General features: G+C 38.9%; 1 protein-coding gene across 8 annotated transcripts in view; it reads right to left on the bottom strand.

Moving 5' to 3' along the window:
• The window catches only part of OXR1 (oxidation resistance 1), a 251,657-nt gene that overhangs the window by 108,858 nt on the left and 121,683 nt on the right, over positions 1 to 21,116 (bottom strand). For 6 of the 8 annotated variants that reach the window (XM_071738188.1, XM_071738195.1, XM_071738191.1 and 3 more), the window contains 2 exons: positions 20,446 to 20,611; positions 13,903 to 14,099 (listed from right to left, as the gene is read on the bottom strand). In XM_071738188.1, coding sequence (XP_071594289.1) covers positions 13,903 to 14,099; positions 20,446 to 20,504 — 256 coding nt within the window. In that variant the 5' untranslated portion in view covers positions 20,505 to 20,611. Of the gene's footprint in view, positions 1 to 13,902; positions 14,100 to 19,131; positions 19,202 to 20,445; positions 20,612 to 21,116 lie in introns of those variants that run through there. The other 2 variants (XM_071738200.1, XM_071738198.1) reach the window with 2 other exon arrangements.

Genomic DNA, 21,116 nt, shown 5'->3' with positions numbered 1-21,116 from the left:
ATTCCTCTTAGTCCTAAATACCTAGTTATTGCTTCCTGGTTCTTATATATCCATAACAGAAGACACTGGTTTTAGACTTGACAAATGCCAATTAGATGACCTTCAATGCACTACTTTTAATCCCTCAGTACTTTTGTTCTTCCACAACTGCTCCTTGGAAGGACTTCCTTAAGCACAGTTCCGAATCTCCACTAAGCTGCTGTCCTAGTGTCTTACTCTCTTGCCTTGCTGTCTACAATATTGAGAGCAGTAAGAGGAGCTGAGGTTCTTGCTGCCCAATACCTAACACAGCACAGTGCTCAGATCATAGAATCATAGAACTGGTTGGGTTGGAAGGGACCTCAGAGATCATCAAGTCCAGCCCTTGATCCACTACCGCTGCAGTTCCCAGCCCATGGCACTGAGTGCCACATCCAGTCTCTTTTTAAATATCTCCAGGGACGGAGAATCCACTACTTCCCGGGGCAGCCCATTCCAATGCTTGATCACCCTCTCAGTAAAGAAATTCTTTCTAATGTCCAACCTAAACCTCCCCCGGCACAACTTGAGACCGTGCCCTCTTGTCTTGCTGAGAGTTGCCTGGGAAAAACTTTAACAATGTCAAGGTATCCCCATTATCAAATTTCAGTAAGCGTCCAATATTGAAGAAACTTCACATGATGAAGAAAATAGTTATGTGCTCATTAGTAAAATATTAAGAGAAAGATGTTCTTAATCAAAACCTTCTAAGGCTTGAGAACATAACAAAACCCAGTATTTTTAACTTTTGGCATGAGCCACTTTTCCATATTTACATCCCTTTTCTATATAATGGAAATTGTTTATATTCATATTTATCAGATGAATATCAGAGTATTTATTTACATGATAGACTCAGACCTCCTGTCTCACAACTTTTACTTTATATTGACAATCTAGAGTAAGAACTACCTACTCTTACATCTTGGAAAAGTATTTTTGCTGCCACATTAATGTTACAGAAGAAGTTAAAATCTCTCTGATGTGATTACACATAGGCGCTAGACAGATGTCTACAGATGGTTTTGGGTGGATGGCTGTGAAAGCCCAACAGCTGCTTAACCGCATGCAAGAAAGACTGAGACCAAAGAGGTTTCTTTCCTTTGCAGCTCATGATTACTTTTTGGAGCAGCCAGAACCTTCTTCCCACCCTAGTTTGTGCCTTGAGAAGTTTCAGTGATTAGATCCTGATTCACAAAGTTATTACAGATTCACATATGATGCTCTCACTGTGCATCTTCATTTGAAAAGAGGTCATTTGTCTCTAAGAGTGACATACTTTAGCTCAGCAAACAGTACAAACTACTCCTCCCTAGCATAGCTTCAATACTGCAAACCCGTTTAGCTGAAAGCTTTTATGGGCATCATTCCAAGTTAGGGCTTTTTAAAATTAAAAAATGACACAATGCACAGAGAAAATAACTATTAAAAAACACCCGTTTAATAAAACCCATCGTAATTCAGAGGGTCCAAAAGCAGATATAGATGCCATTTGGGTAACAGTGGTAAACAGATAAATAAACCAGAAATAAATATTTCAATTTAAGTTAGCAAATTGTTCAATTTGTAAGAGGAATTCCAGTTCTTGGATTGTAGGTTGTGAACTCAGTGAGTGGGCCAAATTTATTATTCCCCTGTAAATGGAAATCTATTGGGTCAAGAAGAAACAAGTAAATTGCATCCCCTTGTCTCCTGCACACATCTCTGCTGGGAGCAGTGCCCTATGCACACACAGGTCCTGCTTGGATGGCAGGGAGCTGTCAGGTTGTTCTGCTACCAACCTAATTCCATACTCCTGTTTGTATCATGGTAATTCCTAACACAAAGCCTTTATGCAGGTGAACCCAAGGGCCAGTTCTCTTTAATAGGGTTATCAGTGACAAACAGACTGGGGAATCCAGTGCACCCTCCCCTGGGTGGGGACTGGGTGGGAGTTTTGTGGGTAGGAAGGCTGGACAGGATGGATCAATGGGCCAAGGCCAACTGCATGAGGTCCAATAAGGCCAAGTGTCAGGTCCTGCACTTGGGTCAGAACAACTCCATGCAATGCTACAGGCTTGGGGAGGAGTGGCTGGAGAGCTGCCCAGCAGAGAAGGTGCTGGCTGAAGTGAATGTGGGCCAGCAGTGTGCCCAGGTGGCCAAGAAGAATAACAGCATCCTGTGTGCTTCTATCAAGCTGTGTTTACTAAGAGAAAGAGGACATTTTAGAATGTTTATATTTCACACACAGTCCTAATTTTTCAAGTGAAGAAGAATCCATATTTATATTGAACCAGAATATTAATACAAATATTAACAAATACAAATATTAGCAACCTGTCCTGTTTGTAGAAATAGTTTTTCTCTGTGTCCTTTAGCAGAGATAGAACAATCTATACATGGTGCTGCTAGGAAGCCAAACCAAAACACAAGAGCACCATAATGTGCAACCCTTATCTTCCAGAGAACAGAGACAGTACACTAATTTACATTTAAAACTGAAACATCAGTTTTGCTGTTAAGCAACAGATACCCCTGCAGTGTATGAGGGTAGATACCTCTCTACATAGTTTTGCATGCTGTGTACATTGGTTAGAAAACCATGATCCCACTGAATCTCTAGCAAGTAAAAATCAGATTATATTTAGGGGTTTTCCTCCCTATTTTTACTTCCTATTCACACATAAATCATCTCGTCAGAAGAAAAGGGGCAAGTATCAAATCTTCAACTGTGTGGGTACCCAAAACCTGCTAAATGTTCCCACAATTTCCCTCCCTCACAGGAGTCTAACTGAAGGAAAATACTTACCAGCATATTTGAAATCAGATTTCTCTATTTTTACAACTAAATTAACTTGAAATTATCTTACTAGTACTTAAAATTAATGATTTCATAATACCAAATGCAATTGCCAGGAATGTCACCAGCAGAACAAGAATCAGAGGTAAGCTGACTGATTTTATTAATAGAGCATTGGATTATGGGACGAGACAGGGCTTTTCTGATCTACTGCATCATTATTCAGGCTCTTCTCAAGTGAGTTTTTGATAGCTCCTCTTCTCCTCACTCCCTGGGCTCCTTTCTTGTGTCCTTGCAGTCTTACCTTTGTGCTGCTTTCTTCTTGTACTGGTGCTTCACTGACCTATGTTCTTTCTACCTGCAGTGCTGCCCACGCCTTGTCTCCAGCACCTTTACCTCTATTATTGGCTATTTCTTCCTGTAGCCAAGTTTATTATATATTTACAAGTTCATTAACTTGTAGTTTATTCTGATGAATTACAGATCCCTCATACATATTATTTCAACCATGTGAAATCATCTCTCAGCCTTTTTTGCTAAGCAATAGAGATAAAAGTTGTAATAAAGGATTTTTGTTCTCTGCCAATGTAAGACAACTTCACTATTCACATTTAAAAAATAAAATTAAACATCCTGTTTTTGAGTTGCCCCTGTCATTTAGCAAACTCGACCAGAAAAATAGAATAATTAAATCATTACAAAAGAAATTGCTTGTAGCATGTTGTTCTTGCCAGTCTGGAGAAAAATGTTTTTTGCCCTGAAGAATGAATTGGCAAAATCACTAAAAGAAAATGAAGTTAAGCCTTTTCTGTTTCTGGTAAATGAAATAAGAAAATCAATTTGATGGTATTTATGGCACTATAACAGTGAAGAAGATGGGGCTTCTAAAAGACCATTAAATGCAGGAATCCTGTTCAGTGAATACAGAGACACTGAGCTGAACCCAATCCACCTTTATTAAGAGAGTTTACTGGAAAAAGTGTGTTCTGGCAGGTTAGTTAAAAGTGTAATTAGGACGTGCTATCCGTAAGAATCCACTATTCCACAAGATGTATTCTCATTTTAAAACCCCAACCCTTCATAACAATCTTGTAATGGAAAAACATTCTTCCTCTCTTGCAAGAGACTGCTGCAGGGTTTGAGGTGAGTCCTTTACTTCTCAAATTACCTATCTTAACTCTCATACTTTTTCACTTGTGTTGAGTTACAATCCCACCTGTAACCCTTAAAGAGAAATGCAGTATGTAGAAAAAGGCCAAACTACCTGGTATACTTGGTTTCGTCTGTTTTCCAGCAGAAAATTAAATCTTTGCTAGTAAGAAAGAAGGTTTATCTTTACAGCCATTATATTGTCCTCTTCTGCCTGACCAGCTTGGCATGTATGTATTCAATATTGATATAAAACCCCACAAAGAATCAGTACAGGTTTAGACCAGTGTGAGATAACATGAGAAAACTGTTCTACTTTGAACTGAAAAAATACTAAATCTAACTCAGCTGTGGATTATATAGTTGGAGCTCCACAGGGGTTCATCTTTTTCTGGTAGAGCTGAGTTTGGGCCATACCACTAGATGGCTTTTTGTTTGCTCAAAGTCAGCAGTGGTGTCATTCAGGATTATCTCAGGGTGATGATTTCTCTGTGAGATCCCAGCAGTTTTCAATACCCATCTGATGTTAACATTAGCAGCTATGCTGGGAAGCCTTGACTTATGAACAGTCAGTGTCTCACATCTTATTAAAACGAGGCTTTCTTGTTGTCAGATAGAACATTAGTCATTTATTTTGCAGAATGAGTTTAAGCCAGTTTCTCAAAACATCATTGAATTTTCTTAGTAAACTTAACTTTTATGTTTTCAAAAATGACTATACAAGAGATCTCTTTCAGACTTATTCAGTGTGAGAATATCAGAAACTTGGCAAACTATCGAACAATTAATCTCAGAACTATTTTACATACAAATGAAAAAGCAATGACATAATTTAAACTGTAGGTGGATCACAAAAGCACCTAATTACATCCCCAAGTGGTCACATGTGTTCTTAAATAAATGCATGGCTAAGGTGCCTGAGAAACTGCAAGTCAAAAACTTTTACAACAGATCATGCTTGCTACATTCCCTTTGGCAGAGGAAAGAGACTGTCATTCTAACTTCTGCAAATTAAAAGAATAAAAGAATCTCTCAAGCTATTAATTAATGAAATCGATTGGGAACATAGTTGGCTGCAGCCACTATTTAGTTTTCATGAAGGTACCTGCCCAGTTAGTATTTAAATTTATAAAAAGGCTTCTTTCATAAGTGTTGACTATTTCATGCTTGCAAAGTCCTTGCCTACTACTATGTGCATACCAATGCTCTGTAATTCTGGAACATTCAACAGTACAATAACTCCATGATAAAATCCAACTGTTCTTCATAGCCCAAGATAAATATCAGGGTTTAGCAACAACACTCAGTTCCCATAGGATTTTTTTGGGGGAAGAGAATAAATAACAAACCAGTTTGTTAAAATCCAAAGGGAACTTCACAGCAAGCTGTCCTGGAGATGAACCCAACCTAGCAGCTCTCCTGAAAATCACATCTTGTTCTTATTTATCTAGCAATACTAAAGAAAAAAAAAAAAAAAAAAAAAAAAAAAAAAAAGCCTGAGTTCAGGGAAGGGTAAAAATTAGTTTGGGAAAAAAAGAAAAGAAAAAAAGGAAAAAATGGCAGCAGAAGAGGAAGCTTTTCAAACAGCTTGTTTGGTGCTGGAAAGTATTTGGTAGGCCCTCATGTTCAGGACCCAGAAATATGAAACCTGCCCCATCACAGCAAGAATGGCTTGAATTGGATTATTACCAGACTATCAGAAACACAATCTGCTTGTAAGGGAGGGAGACAGTACCACACCATCAGCATGGGCCAACTTGCCTTGACACAACCACAATATTCAAAGTGTTGGTCATGGCAACAAGAGGACTCGTCATGCCTCTGACACCTAGGATTGGGTAGAGCTGGAAGTTACCAAGTGTTACCCATTCACAGCATCAGCTGGATTTGGCCACTCTGTCACTGTATTCCACACTAGTTTTTGCTTTAATGTAGTTATTCTAGAATAAGTGTCTTACTCCAGTAGTAGATGATCTAAAGCAGATGATCTTTGAGGTCCCTTTCAACCCAAACCATTCTGTGATTCTATGAAGTAACATCAGACTTTGATCTTGGATTTTGTACTCACATATAGGATGTATGGAAGAAATCTCATTGGCTTCACCATCCAATGTTAGCTTCAGTGGGAAGAAAGGTCACTTTCCAAATTGAGGTTACCTGCAGTATTTGTGATTGGTTCCTTTTGAAAATGTCTTTTTCCACCCCCAGCCCTCATTTCTGCAGGCTTCTTTAGGGATTTAAAGAAAGCTTAAGGGAACAAATAAAAAATATACCAAGACATTTCATACTATCAATTAACTGGGGTGTGATGGAGTAAATAATTTTGATCTGTAGAGGACAGATGTTTTATGTAAAACTTAGAACTTAACATCAGGCTTGAGACCCCCCCTGGTGTTCACATAAGCCTGTCAACCGCTCCGAATTCGACTCCAGGGGAGCCTCACTTTGTGGGTCCTGCTGACAAGTTTAATTTCATAATTTCTTTTTATCTGTATGTCTACAGTGGGATGGTATAATAAACTGCCTCTAATATATTTGTAAGGAGCTTTAATTTTGTGATTTCCTGCTGAATTCCAGATGTAATGAAAACACTGGGTCTCTGATTTATCATCAAAAATCAGTTTTCATAGTGCTTACACTGAGAACAGTAGTGATTCCTAAAACAGAAATATAAGACTTCCCTTGCACCAACAGGTCTTCTCTGATATTTTAAGAACTTTTAAACCTTTTTTTTTTCAAGAGTGGGAAATTTCAGTACTTTAATTTTTTTTCATGTAAAAAAAAAAATCACACCTTCTTTTAATTGGTTCTAGTGATTATATTTTTTTAGCAGTATAGAATGACCACACTGTCTGGAAACCTCACACTTGACTTCAGAATGAACGAAATATGAATAATAATAACAGGTTCATTGGCATAATAAAATTCCTTCTCCCAGTGAAGTTCACCAGATAAAATAATTAGAGATCAATGTAGCCTTGCAGTCCATGATGAATACTGCAAAAATTTGGCTTCTCATAAGTGGCTGAGAAGAGCATTCTCTGCTGATGAAAGCAGCAAATGAGGAACAGCCCTCCAGCTGCCTCAAATTTCAAGCTTGAAAGTCTCAAAACAGAAATAAAAACCACTATCAAAACTTTCTTGAAAAAGAACTTTATAACTTTTCACAAAAACCTTCTTGTTTGCATTGGAGTATTTTTCTTTAAATTTAGAAAATAACAGTGATTCAGAAAAGAAAAAAATCTCTCAAAACACATTAACATATTTCAAACAATTTATGTTTGAGGTAAAAAAATGCTCAGGATAAATCAGGCTGGCAAGGACCTCAGGAGGTCTCAAGTCTAACCAGCTGCTCAAACTACAGTGTCATCTATGAAATCATAGCATCATTTAGCTTGGAAAAGATCTTTAAGAGGTCCTTAAGAGACACTGCCAAGTTTGAGAAGCATGAAGGCCATAATGACTATTCCAAACCACCATCTCCTTCACTTTTGGAGGAAAAGCTTCAAAAAGGATACACCACATGAACTTCTTAGGGGCTTTTTAGAAGAGAGGCTGAGCTCCCTATTTACAGGGAGGCTATAGCTCTCTGTATAATCTTTCTTGCTCTTTCTGAAAAGGAATGCAGCATTTGCGTTTCACCAGCCATTATAGAACACCTGTGATCTCCGTGACCTTTCAAAGAAGATAGAGAGCAGCTTCAGAACTACCTCAGCCAGATCCTCCACTATCTTTCATATGTATTCCATTGGGTCCTATAAACTTCCATGGATCAAGATTTTTCTCAAGAGATCCCTGACTCAGCCCTTTCCCATTTGCAGTAATTATTACTCTGTCTGCAGGCTCAAAAGCCTCAGCCCTATCTGCATCTGCTATCACTAAATCATCCAGTTATTTCAGCAGTGAATCCACATTTTCCTTGTTTGTTCTTTTGCTACTAGAAGGAAGACTTCACTATTTTGTAACACTCAAAACACTGGTGCTTAAGGCATGTTTGAGGTATTAGAAATTATGTCCTTTTCTTCAGTCTTATTCTTATACATAAGGCCTGCAACAAATGAAACTGACAGCGAAAAAAAGGAGAAACTGATTTAAGCTGTAGTCTCTAGGTTGACAGAGGGTACATCACCTTCAGAGATTCAAACACTGGTGCCCCCAGAATACATACTGGTAGCTGATATTGCAAGTTGAGTAGCTTGCCTATTGAACAATAAAATATTTCAGCTTTCTCCTGATGTAAAGAAAGGAACTTATAAAATCCTCAAATATTTCTTGCCCAAAATGACTCAGCAGATGACACAATAACAATATATATGATTAAAACCAAAACCAGAGTGCGAGATGAGAGGACATTAATGAGCATCACTCTTCTGGTGGATACTGTCTCTACAGCTAAGAACTCATTTATATTCAAAGGATACACACAGTATCTGTAAAGGACAAAAGAAGGATACAACACTAAAACCTGGCTTTTAATGGCTACAAGTTTTAAATTCTAAAAAAGAAAAGAACAAAGACATGAACAAATACAGAGTATCTATGTGATCTGAATCACTAATAAAAATCTTCATGAAAGGTGAACGATTAAGAATTTTGCATAGTTACTGTTGCTATGAAAGCCACTTTCCCTATTTTCCACACATTTTACAAATTATTTCCCTTTGCTTATTGCTGACAAAGTGGTAATGAGGTGCTCCTAAAACGGCCTCCTCCCCTGAAAGTGTTTGAGGTTGCATTGGAAAGGAAACAGACACAAAAATGTCCCTCAAAAAGCAGATCAGTAAGGAAATTAGAAGTTCATTGAATGGGACAGAGTCAGACTCTGCAAACGTGTGCTAACAGCATCTGGATCCTCTGAGAGAGAGCTGGCAGCTTCATCTCCCACCTATTCTCTTAAAGGGAGATGACACAGCCATTATTAAAGCTTCTGCTGCACCAAACTCTACCACTTACACGACAACTTCTAGTAGACACTTCTTTTGGGAATTCAGCCAACTATATGTATTTATTTAGCTGCTTATCCCAAAAGCTTCATTTTTCTTCCACACTGATTTTATGTCAGCTAATTCCACTATTCTGAATTCCTAATATGTTGATATTCAAGAAGTACACAAGTATAGAGTGCTAATACAGCCAGGTCAAGCTAGAAAAAAATATTTTCTCATTTTTTTAGAAAATAAGCCACTGGAGTTAAGGGAACTGTGGCAATTAGTATTCCCAAAGTGCCCTCCTTGTGCTGTATATTATGTATACATATCCATTCATTCTGTCTAAACTACAAAATGAGTGTAGCTGTAGCAGCAATTCCATCTACTGGAGAGACTAAAGCCACAAAAGATGCCTGCCAAGATAGTTGAAAGTTGTCTTCTAAACAAAATAGGCTGTGCTAGCAGAAGCCTACACAGCAGTGTTTGCATTAAGGCTTTTATGAGATACTGGAAGATATAAAAAATGCTCCAATCCTCTTCTCCCCACCAACAGTGTATTCTAACAACATTTGTTAGCATGAATTACTGTCCTGTTTCATGGTTTGTTTTGCCCGATTCCCAGATTCAGGAAATGTTTTAATGTAACTATCTCATTTTGAAATAATCTTTCCTCTATACCAGTGCTTCAGTTTTATTTTAATGGCAAATAGGACAAATGAAGGCCTCAAAACCAGGACTCCTAGGTAGATAGTCTAGTGGGGATATGCTCATAGAAGTATCTAAGTGCCATACACCAGGCTGTAATGAGAACCAGAGTATCCAGCTCAGGTGCATGCTTTTACAGGGTAACAACTTGAGCTACTTCAGTCACCTCAGTAAATCTCTAAACATACAACCTGAGGCATCATACTGTGGTCCCACAGCCCTTCAGGTGGGTGCTACAAGCACCACAGCTGTGATGCTGTCCCTGGGCTAACTGCAACCCAGCTAAGAAGAGCCATTTGTAGCCTGGCCATGGCATTAAGCTGATCCAGCCTTACTGCTTTGCATTCAGGTTACCCACGTAATTCTCCATTGTATAATATTCCAGCCCACTTTTTAGAGTGTGGAAGACCCAGATACCTTCTTTTCCTCTTTCAAGGGAGTTGCTCAACAATAAGCACTTCAGAAATAAGTGGCCTGAATTTTTAAGTGCCTGAAGCATCTAAAAAGTCTAATTTTAAGTTTTTATTTTTGAATGTCTTGGGTGCTGTTTCTAGAGTTCTCAAAAAAACTTCATCTAACCCACCGTGCAGACTGTTTTTCCTACGCTTGCCTTATTAATTTAGGAGTTCCCACCCAATTTCTTCACACCAGTTCAGCACTGGAGGTGCAGGAACCTTCTTGCCTGCTGAGCCTGCCATATGGAAGACTTATTTCTCTCTCACTTACTCTCCATCTCCTGTTTCATTTCTTCTGAGAACACAACTTGCTCCCTGTTGCCTATTCCTCTCAGTGCTTTCTTCTACCTGCACTTCCCCTACTTTTAAAAAGTGCAGCTGTACTCACTGATTTTGGGAAGGATATGAAATGCAGTCTATCAGAAAGATGAAATGCAAAGTAAATGTCTTGTGGATAACTCTCTTAAGCAGGAGCAGTGCTGATGAAACTTCTAAATCTCTTGGAATTACCAGGATATTTCTTCCTCATTGCACATTCAGCTTTGAAAGGTCAGAGGTAAATCCATGTACACATAAGGTGACACTAAAAATTAAAAAATACTTTGATGCTACAGCATACTTAGGAAGGCAGCCTGTCAGAGAACTGCTGGTATTTGCTCACAGGAGCTGCAAGCATACACAAGCTGCTACAATTTCTTCTGCAAAGTCTGTGTGTGCAATGTAAATGCCCACGTCTTTAAGTCTGCAAAGCAGAGTGAGATTTATATAAAGATCTCTCAATTGCTTTCTGCATAGCTAAATAAAAAAACAAAGCAAAACAAACCCCATATTTTAAAAATAATTTTGATTTTACTCTTTCTGGGAACTGATAAAGCTGGTTACACATTTCTTTATGCGTGACTGTAAGCTGCATGGCTATTCAATAAAATGGGCAGCCATTAACAAATCCAGCTAGGCCTTAAAGTTAAGTATTAATAGGCAATGTGATGCTGCCATTTACATTTTAAAACTTATAAAGTGTTGACATTTACATATCTAAATATAAATGTCATACTTTTTAATACATCCAAATTTGAACTCCGTTCTCATAAAGTACTTTGAAGATCACGATAATAACAGAAAACAAGTTGTTAAGAAAAATTAGAATAACACAAAACCACAACTGGCGTTAGTTTGCTCCAGCTCCATTAGTCAATACCATAAATACTGTCATTTGCCAATTTGAGCTGAAGTTAACATGATGCTCATTTAGAACTAAAGAAGCAAAGCCAGCTGAGAGCACTAGATTTCTAACACATTTTCTTAATACATTTATCATAGTAACAATTAGTCCATGTTGCTCAATCTTGAACACAGATTGCTTTTAGTAGAGAGCAAAATGCAAACAAGGGCAAAACAAGGTAAAAACCTGTGTAATTGTATTAGGTCAGCAACAGGTTTAATGCGCTTGTTTGACTTATTTTACAGCCAACTGTCCACAAAACATTATCAGAATCCAATGTTTTTCTATTTTAGAGTCCCAGCCCATTGCAGATGTGTTCGTATTAGAAAGATGTAATAATTTTTGAGACAAGTCACATAAAAATTACTCTTAAATCAAGGGGTGATACAAGTCACATGTCAGTGATCTGGTCCTTAGGGACAGGGTTTAGTAATGAGCTTGCAGTATTGGTCGAAGACTGGACTGGGTGATCTTGAAGCTCTCTTCCAAACAAAGACATTCTGTGATTCTGTGATAACTTAAAGCATATTAATGTTGATGTGATTTCTAAGATAATTAGGTGCTGCCTAATTATCTGGCAGAATATGAGCCAGCAGAGTGCCCAGGTGGCCAAGAAGGCCAATAGCAGCCTGGCCTGTACCAGAAATAGTGTGGCCAGCAGGAGTAGGGAAGTGATTGTCCCTCTGTACTTGGCACTGGTGAGGCTACACCTCAAACCCTTTTGGGCCACTCACTACAAGAAGGACATTGAGTTGCTGATCCAACTTCCATAGAAGAGCAACAAAGGTGGTGAAGGATCTGGAATATGAGTCTTACAAGTAGCAGCTGAGGGAACTGGGGTGGTTTAGCATGGAGAAGACGAGGCTGAGGGGAGACATTATTGCTCTCTACAAGTGCCAGAAAGGAGGCTGTAGTGAGGTGGGACACAGCTGGAGATAGGACCAGAGGAAATGGCCTCAAGTTGCACCTGGGAAGGTTTAGATAGCATATTAGCAAAAATTTCCTTACTGGAAGAATGGTCAGGCGTTTAGAACACAATGCCCAGGGAAGTAGTGGAGTCACCATCACTGGAGGTGTTAAAAAAATTTGTGGATGTAGCACTTGAGAAAATGGTTTAGTTGGCTGGTGGTGTTGGGCTGATGTGTAGGTGTCTGACTTGGTCGTAGAGGTTTTTTTCCAACCTTAATGATTCTAGAATAGACTCAATATCAGAACAAATCAGCCAGTAAACATGTTTATCTGGTACCACTACTCTGCTGTCCAAGATTAAACCTTTTTTTTTTCACACTATTCAGGTACAAGGTGCCATTTAATGTTCAGGAAGTTACAGAGAAACTCTTGTTTCTTCTATTTGCCTGTCAGCAAAATTCAAATGTTTTGTAGTATGCAATAATACTGGCTTTATCAACTTATTCCTTGAGATTTAGGCAAGTCATATAGACAAGGCTGTATATGTACAAACATAAAACCAGTATGTCTCCCTTACTGGGTCAGTCCAGCTGGTCCACCTCACCCAGTACTTTCTACAAGATAAAGGAAGATGATATTTAAGAAAAACATGTAAGCTTGACCGCTTCCTGTGGTTTGTTCCTCTCATAATTCCCCAGAATCTCCAACTGTTGTTTCCAAATGTTAGCATCTGTTTATGGGCAAGGTGCCCATGAATGCTGCTGTCTGAACACACTGTCCAAAGCCAGCAAGATTTGCAGAGGGGCTGTGGAGTATCCACCCATGGAGACTGCCAAGACTCAGCAACACAAAGCTTTGGCTGCTCTAACCTAGTGTTGGCTGAAGTCCCACTTCAAACAGGACACCAGACTTTCTATATAACCTTCAGAGGTCTTTCCAGTCAGCAAGTCTGTCAAATCTAGTGCTGCTCAGTACTCAAACAAATTAATCAAATGTTTGAAAAACATTCTTTTATTCAAGCACTGAAGTTAGACTCTGAGACAACTTGCCAGTGCTCAGACTTTGTGATCACTAGGAGCATATCAAGGTTACAAACACTGATGGAGCTCACATTATAAGGATTTTGTAAAGGTTCCAAAAGGAAAATGAAGGTGAGCCCAATTTGTCAGGCAGATAAATGCAAACCTGACTTTGCACTTCCATGTACAGTCTGTGTTTTGGTTGATAACAGAAGAACATTCAACTATGGTCAACTTACCAGAACTATTTTTTAAATCTAAGTTAGACTAAGAAGTCATTTCATTATTACTACTTTCATTATTACTATTATGCAAAGCTCCTCTACTGAGGTCCATGATCGAAGGTAATTATGTTCTTCCTATATCCTTCCTCCCAAAATTGCTTTTATGCTTTCCCTAGCACTTGTTCCTAAAGACAAAAAAAAAAAAAAAAAAAAGGTGGAAGAAAGAACTCTTGTAATCAGTACAAGGTAAATAAAGCAAGTATAAAGATAAATCAATATTCAAAATTAAAATAAAAATTTTACAGATAAATAAATTCTTCAGGGTAGTTTGACAATAGCATTAACATGAAGAAGATCTTAATGCTCACTGTGGGCATTTGTAACCTCAGCAAGCAACTGTAATTAACCAAAAGAAATGAAACTCAAATAAACACGAAGACCTTGACTTTTTAATAAGTATATTTGATTTTTCTTTTCTTTGAAAGAAAACTCACCAATGGTGTAATATCTCTTCAACTCACTCCTCCGGGGATTGCGCCTTTGGGTGTTTGCAGTGTTGTTCTGTTCCTCCTCAGAAGCAGCTGTCTTAGTGGCAAGCAAGGATTTACTGGGCTGAGGTGTCTGAGCTTCAGCTGCCACTGGGTTGCATCCTGGCCCGCTAATATCCACCGACTGGGACTTTTTCTTTAATCTAAAGGCAATTTAAGGCAGTAAGGTATTATTAATCATCATTTTCTACTCAGATTACGCCTAGAATAACAGCAATATATTCATTGTACAGCAATTCATGCATGTTGCAGCAGAACATGGAACAGCAGTGATAAATTAGGCCTTGTATTAATTTTCCCTTTCAGTTACTTCTAAATCAGTTCCAGCACTTCAATCCCACATGTAGCTATGAATGCTAAACTGCCCTCAGATCAGCCTGCTGAGCTGCTTGGAGGATCAGTCCCTAATCTATTTCAGAGAAGATGAGCTGCCAACAATTAACTTATGATTAAATTGCCTAGTTTAAGTTTCCACAGATGAGGGGAGCACAAAGGAATTAACTCATATATTCAGCACAAAGTTACTGAAAACTCCACAAGAAAAGAACTGACTTCAGATATTCTAAATTCAGATACAGCTCTACAACTGCATTTCTCATTCTGCAATAGTTTCAGCATGCTGTTTCTCACCAAATCTCAGGAATTTCACTAATCGCAGATACCATTTTGTGCATTACCAGAGCAGTGGACAGAAAATGAGAAATTCTGTCTGGCCGAATAAATAAATGTTGGTCTAGGTCATGTGCAACTTATTAAGCACTGTCCTGTGAGCTCAAACATCCAACCATTTTTTAACCCACCTAGTTGCCCACACATCCAGACATTATATTGTAACCTGGGTGCAAGTGTATTGTGAGAGAGAGAGAGAGTCAAAAGCCTTGCTAAAGTCAAGCCAAATTACATCACTCTCTGCTCCTCCAGAAATCCAGTCATTTTATCAGTTTTGCACAAGAAAGACTGACAAAACCCCTCAAATCCTATTTTACAGTGGTGGTAAGTACACTCCAATCACTGAATCACAGTAGTTCTGGTTATCTTCTAACTCTAGCAACATAAAATAGAAGCTATTATGCTACTAGAGTCATAGAGACACTATGCCATCTGTATGAATAAAGGCAAATTCTCTGTTACTATGAAGGTCATTACATACACGTTGGACTTGCTTAACGCTTTTCTTAAATTAAGTGTATAGATGTGTATAGTTGACTACATAATTTGATCCTAGAAATAAAAGAGGTTTATGACATAGCAGTAAGGTATTGATTTGAGATGAGATGATCATAATAATTCTGAATTTTTGAAGAAAATTAAGTAAAATGATAAAATTCACTAATGCCAAAGGACATCTTTATTAGAGTAACGATTTAATGCTAAGCAGCCTCCCTCTTAACACTGTGCTTTATTTTTAAAACATTTTGTCCACATATTTGTTGCAACAGCACGGATTCCTGTGCTGAGAATGAAATAAGCTAGTTTAAAAGATTAACTGATTAAATACTGCAATAATAATTACTTCTATTAGTAGACTGGAACACCTGCAGGTCATGACCAAGCTCTGTATTGAGCTAATGCTGAAGGATCAAAGTGTGTGTAGAATTTTATGAATGATACTGTGAAAGTGAAATCAGTGTATTCATATGGGATATATGGAAAAAACAGAAGTTAGAAAGTCAGAGGTTAGAAATTAACTTCTCTAAGTGGTCCAATGAGAAAGACTTCTTCCACTATAACATTTTCCTCAGAGTGACCCAGGGTGTCTTGTATCTGAAGCAACTCTCCTCAGCTCCAATGCCTCTGCATGAACAAGTCAGGATGAGAGGCAGCTTTATCCCTCCTACGTATAAGAAGGGCTGTACTAGGTCAAAGCAGATGTTCCTCTAGAAAATGTCTCTAACAACTCCATCAGTGTACAGGCAGGTGCACAGTGCTACCTCCCCTGTATGGAGACTGTGGGGACATCATCCTGAACAGCCTGGGATGAACTGACTGAATAATTCTATGAGCACTTCATCATCTTTGAGTAAACATTGTGTGAGAAGAAAATAAAGCTCTGTTGTTTGAAATAATGGTCCAGAAGCCAAGACCTAGTTTTGAGCAATTGTAGCTTTAAGCCTACAGACTGGTCAGATAAATGTACCTAAAAGGAAGGCTGGACTATCCAACTGACTCAAGTAACATTGAAACAGTGTTCCATTTTGATGGTAAAATCTGCTATGTTGTTGACTACGACATAGTCCAGATGGTATAAAAGTCTTTGTAATGCCTTCCCACTATAAGTCTTTGAAGATTCAAAGGATGATTTCTGGGAAGAAAATCACTAGTTTTCAAGAAGTAATAACACTCTACCTCATGCTAAAGCTTCCACTGTGATTAGAGTCTTGCTCCTCTGATGTGCAAAAAAGTTGCGAAGAAGGGCAATGAAGATACAAAGTGTCTAGGACCTCTATAATCCCAAACCAAAGCAAGTGAAGCCTAAAAACTAAGTGTAAATATGTCCTGCATTATGCATTCTGTGCTCTGCCCCAGAGCAAGACAGACAGGAGGTGAGTTTAAATAAATCATACAAATGGAAAAACACCATTATGATTTAGATTCTCAGCTGTTCTATGAACTCATTCTTAGACAGCAAGGCTGTCTGAAGGTCAGTACAATTAATAAAGCTGTAAATTAAGAGTGTGAAGTTAATTACTAAAATAGCCTGTTGTGCATTGTAGAGAATACTAGGTCATTGTTACAAATATACTGTGTCTACTCCTCCAGAATCACATAAGAATGAAGAAATAATACCCAGCATCTGAGCAGTAAAGATGTCTCATGGACTTTTTCAGGTGGTGTGCGAATAATAAAAGACCAAGTTAAAATACCTATAGCAAATTAATGTGCCAAAAATTATCTACTCTTGCACTCCAGGAGAGCTCAAATGTAAGACAGGAGCTTGAAAGACAAGCAAGTGCACATAATATTGTAAGACTGTTCTTGAAAGACCACGGTTTACAGTGCTTTTGCTGCCAGGAAAGGTAGAAAGATTCAGGATCTGAACTAATCCAGACTCTGATACCAAGGTCAGCTGAGTAGGACACAGGTTCAAGTAAGGATGCAACTTTATAGGAATGACTTGACAAAAAGAAGGAACTTCCTCATGTGCAACTTCCTTTAGGCCACCTGAACGTTGATATAGTTGTGGCTGGTAAATAGTCTGAAAAAAACACTCTGAACCGTGTCTTCACCAGACCACCATGACTTGCAAAGAAAGCCTGAGTTCTGTATATGTTCTGAAGCCAAGGGAATTAATAATTTGTAAACCTGACCCTTTTCCAGCACCCTACTTTATTGCTAGCATTGTATTGCTTTGGTTTTTGGTTGGTTTGTTGTTTTTGTTTTATATTAGAGCTGCACAGTCAGGCCTTAACAAGATTCATTCTTTAAAAGAAAGGAATCTGCACAGAAATGCCTTAGGATCACATTCACAGTTCTTGCCTCACTCAAGCTGTCTCTTTGTAGAAAAACAAACAAAAAGATCCAAGAAATGCTGTAGCAAAGCTTTTTTATCTTTTATGTATTCTTTAGTGGCTTTCAACAAAGTTTTTGTCAACATGTAACACAGGTCTTTCAGTACCACTTGGTGTGACCCAAAGTTCTAAAGTACAAAAGGGGGGGAAATTTTTCTTTCCTACAGCTATCATTGAATTACTGGAGTTCCAGGCGAGGGAGAGCTATGCAACAAAAAAGAGGAAAATCTGCAGCCTTTGAGAGGTATGAAACCCTAAGGTGGTCACTACTGATGTCCTCTGGCAACGGGCAGCTTCTATGGAACTCGGTCATGCCCTCCCTTGGTTGTTAAAACAGTCACGTTTACAGCAAAAGCAGTAAGTTTGGAGGAAAGGCTGACACCGAGTGAGTATGAAGGCCCAATTATTGACAACTGATAGAGGCAACTCATCCAGGGTTGAATTTCAAGTAGGGCCAGAGAAGGGGTTACTCAGCTGCTGACTGGACCTGAGCAGAAACTCTGTTTTGGATAACCCTGTTCAAACACACATTTTGCACAACTATTTGTGCGATTTAATGGCGTTATTGCTAAGAATCCATTAACTGCATCTTAGAAACAGCCAAACAGATGGCTCCAGCTTTTACCTCCTCCTGACAAGCTGGCACCCTGTGCTCCCCAGCAGCACCTCCCAGGAACAGGTAACTTTGAATGTATTCTCACCATTTCCCTCAAAAAGAAAACAAGGTTGGGTGAAAATCCTGGGGCTAATGACTTCCCTAAGAAGTCTGCTATAGATTTTAAGAACATTAGGATTTGTCCTTGGCACCCACTATCATAAACCTTTTCTATTCCTAATACAATCCAGGAATTTTTTCATGTTGTAACTGAAGACTGGATTTTTGTAAAGAACCATGGGAAAAAAATAAGGCCTTATTCTTCTAAACAGATCCTGAAAGCACTTGGCAGTTCAGTCTGAAAGCAATGGTGAAAAAAAGCATTTAAACCATTTATAGTAGAAACAAACATGCATACGAAGCCTGTGCATATGGAGCTGTGAATCTGTACAATTTGATCTTTGTGACTTTTTAAGTAGAAATCCCTAACTGCAACACGATTTGGAGAAAAGCCTCATTCATTCTTATCTACTGAATACAAAAACCTCCTTGCACCCCTTGTGACTACTGCAGATTTTACTGCGGTTAATAAGAGAAGCAAAATCATTCATTTGAAGACTGATGCTTATTCTTCAGAGATGCATTTAGTATTTCTGAATGCCTAGAAGAGCTGGTTATGAATTTGATTTCTTTGTAACAAGAAATGTGATTTAAACTGATGTTGACAGAGAGAATCTATCTGATTCTGAAAAAAAAAGTAAACTGCTTCTTCAGTTTTCAGCACAGCACTGCAAATGTCTGACAATTTAGACTCAGGAGAAGGCTTAAGCCTTGGTGTCTGCACAGACCAGCTCCAAAAAGTTACTTTTCCTTCCCTGGGACCAGGCTTGTGGTCTGCAGTCCAGCTCCATTTACTGCCTGAGGCTCCTTCTGCATGTTTGCAGCATGAGGCAAGGCCATGGAGGGCTATTGGAAAACCTCGTGTTTAACGCCCCTGGATACCACCTGCAGCTCTGGCCACCCCCTCCCAAAAAAAGACAGCAGGATTAAACTGATAGAGAGAAAAAACACCTGCAATGATGGTAAGTTGGTTCCTCATGGGGTGAGACGAAACAGTGTGGGGAGGAACAGTCGGCGGGGACCGGAGCAGGGAGCTCTGCAGCCATCAGCCATGGGAAAGGGGAACGCAAATGGGTTTTCACCATGGGAGATATAAACAGCACCAAATGAAGGCAAGCAGCAAGTTTGAGATACACACAAAGAAGTACTTCTCTGAATGGTATATAACTGCATGATGGAAATAATTGTGCAGGCTAGGAGTATTGCTCAGTACAAAAATGAATGACAAGAGTCAGGCAGAAAACATCCATTAGAGGCTATGAAGCATGCGGGTACTTCAGCAAACAAATTCCTTGAGTCAAGGATTGCTGGAAGGTGGTGGGGTTTCACAAGGAAAGAGACACTCAATTCATGCTCTGTTTCTCATATTATCCTTGAGTATCCACTACTATGTAAGTACTACATACATCAAGCACAACACACTTGCAATTCAAATCTGAAGAGGGAAACAAAACCAGCCACCACAAAGCAGCTAGAAAATAGAACACTACTAAAATCAATGACTGTCAGCAAGCAAGCAAACAAAAAACCCTACTGAAAAGCCCTTCAGCCTGTTAATTTACATGTTGACCATGCAGCACGGGTTTTCTGATAACGCAAGCAGCTTATGAGATCATTCAATGGCAGAAAACAAGAACAAGAAGATGACCTTCACACGGGTGGCATTATGAAAGGATTAGGAACTAATTCACACCTACACAGCCAAGAAGCAATCCAAAGTGGCAGGTATCTATCAGTAAAACAACATTCTGCCCAGCTTCAGAAAAGGAAACGGCGCAGGCACAAGAGCTACATGCAAAAAAAAAAAATAGTGGCATTTCAAAAGCATTTTGTTCTCTCTACCCCCAGTATATGTTTTTCAGCATGTAGAACAACCACACAAAATACTCCTTTTTGTTCCTTTAAACATGCTACCAAAAATTACCATGCAAACTAAAGACACAATAGTTGTCAGCTGTCACATTACCAGAAAGCAAACCAAAACCACCCTCTTAACTTCCCAGTCACCCTTATGGAAGTGGGCCCAGCGCATGCAGGGAAACTAACAACATCCTTAATTCTGAAGGAAAAGACAATTCCAAACCAGAAGTTTCCACCAGACTCCATAGAAAAAGATTAAGAGTATCTAAATTACTGAAAAGGTGGTTTTGTGATGTGTGGTACAGGCAACCCACACCTTTTTAAGAGGATCTGTATACAATGGCGGCACCTCATGTTTTTCAAGGGCACGTCACAGAATAGAGACTTTTGGAAACGAACACAAACCTTGTAATTATTCCTGGGAGCATGACAGCACTGCTACAGGTAAACCCTTGGAGGACCATTTACAGAAGACAAACAGATTGGTTGCTGCCAGGTTACATCCATTAGCTCCAAGCGGGAGAATCCAGAATCCACTTGTGGCTCAAGTGTGACAAAGCATTCTCACTGCCTGGGAGAGAAGCGTCAGTGAGTCCATGGGAAAAGGAGTCAAAGTTCCCTGTGCAGCCTGGAGATGTACGTTCACATGGCAGAAATGGGGAGGGAGGTGATTGGTGATGATGATGATGGGGAGGAAGATAGCAGCTGAATAATTTAACTCCGATAGTCACAGCATATAGAATTCATTCCTTTTTTTCCTGCAGAAGCTTTTGTAAAACTTAAGAGCTCAAGATCATATGGCTTCGCCATGGCTGTATAGTATTTTACAGCTGGTTTACATAAGGGAAGCAATGTGCTCTGCAACGAGGGTGTGTGCTTTGTCAGGGATGAGAATTTCTTGATCTTTCAGGATTTTGAGAGGGTGGGTTGCAATGCTGCACTATTTGCTGACAGTTGTCTTGATTTTGGACATGTTTTAGAAGAAATATGTAAAGTAAATTACTATTTTGAATCTTGCTATTTTGTTAATAGCTGCTATACTGTTATTTAAATAACACCCACTAGTTCCATTTTCA

Source organism: Heliangelus exortis, chromosome 2, assembly GCF_036169615.1.
Source record: "Heliangelus exortis chromosome 2, bHelExo1.hap1, whole genome shotgun sequence".
In the NCBI taxonomy this organism is placed as follows: Eukaryota; Metazoa; Chordata; class Aves; order Apodiformes; family Trochilidae; genus Heliangelus; species Heliangelus exortis.
The sequence above is the reverse complement of the archived record's forward strand: the minus strand, read 5'-3'. Positions and strand labels throughout refer to the sequence as shown.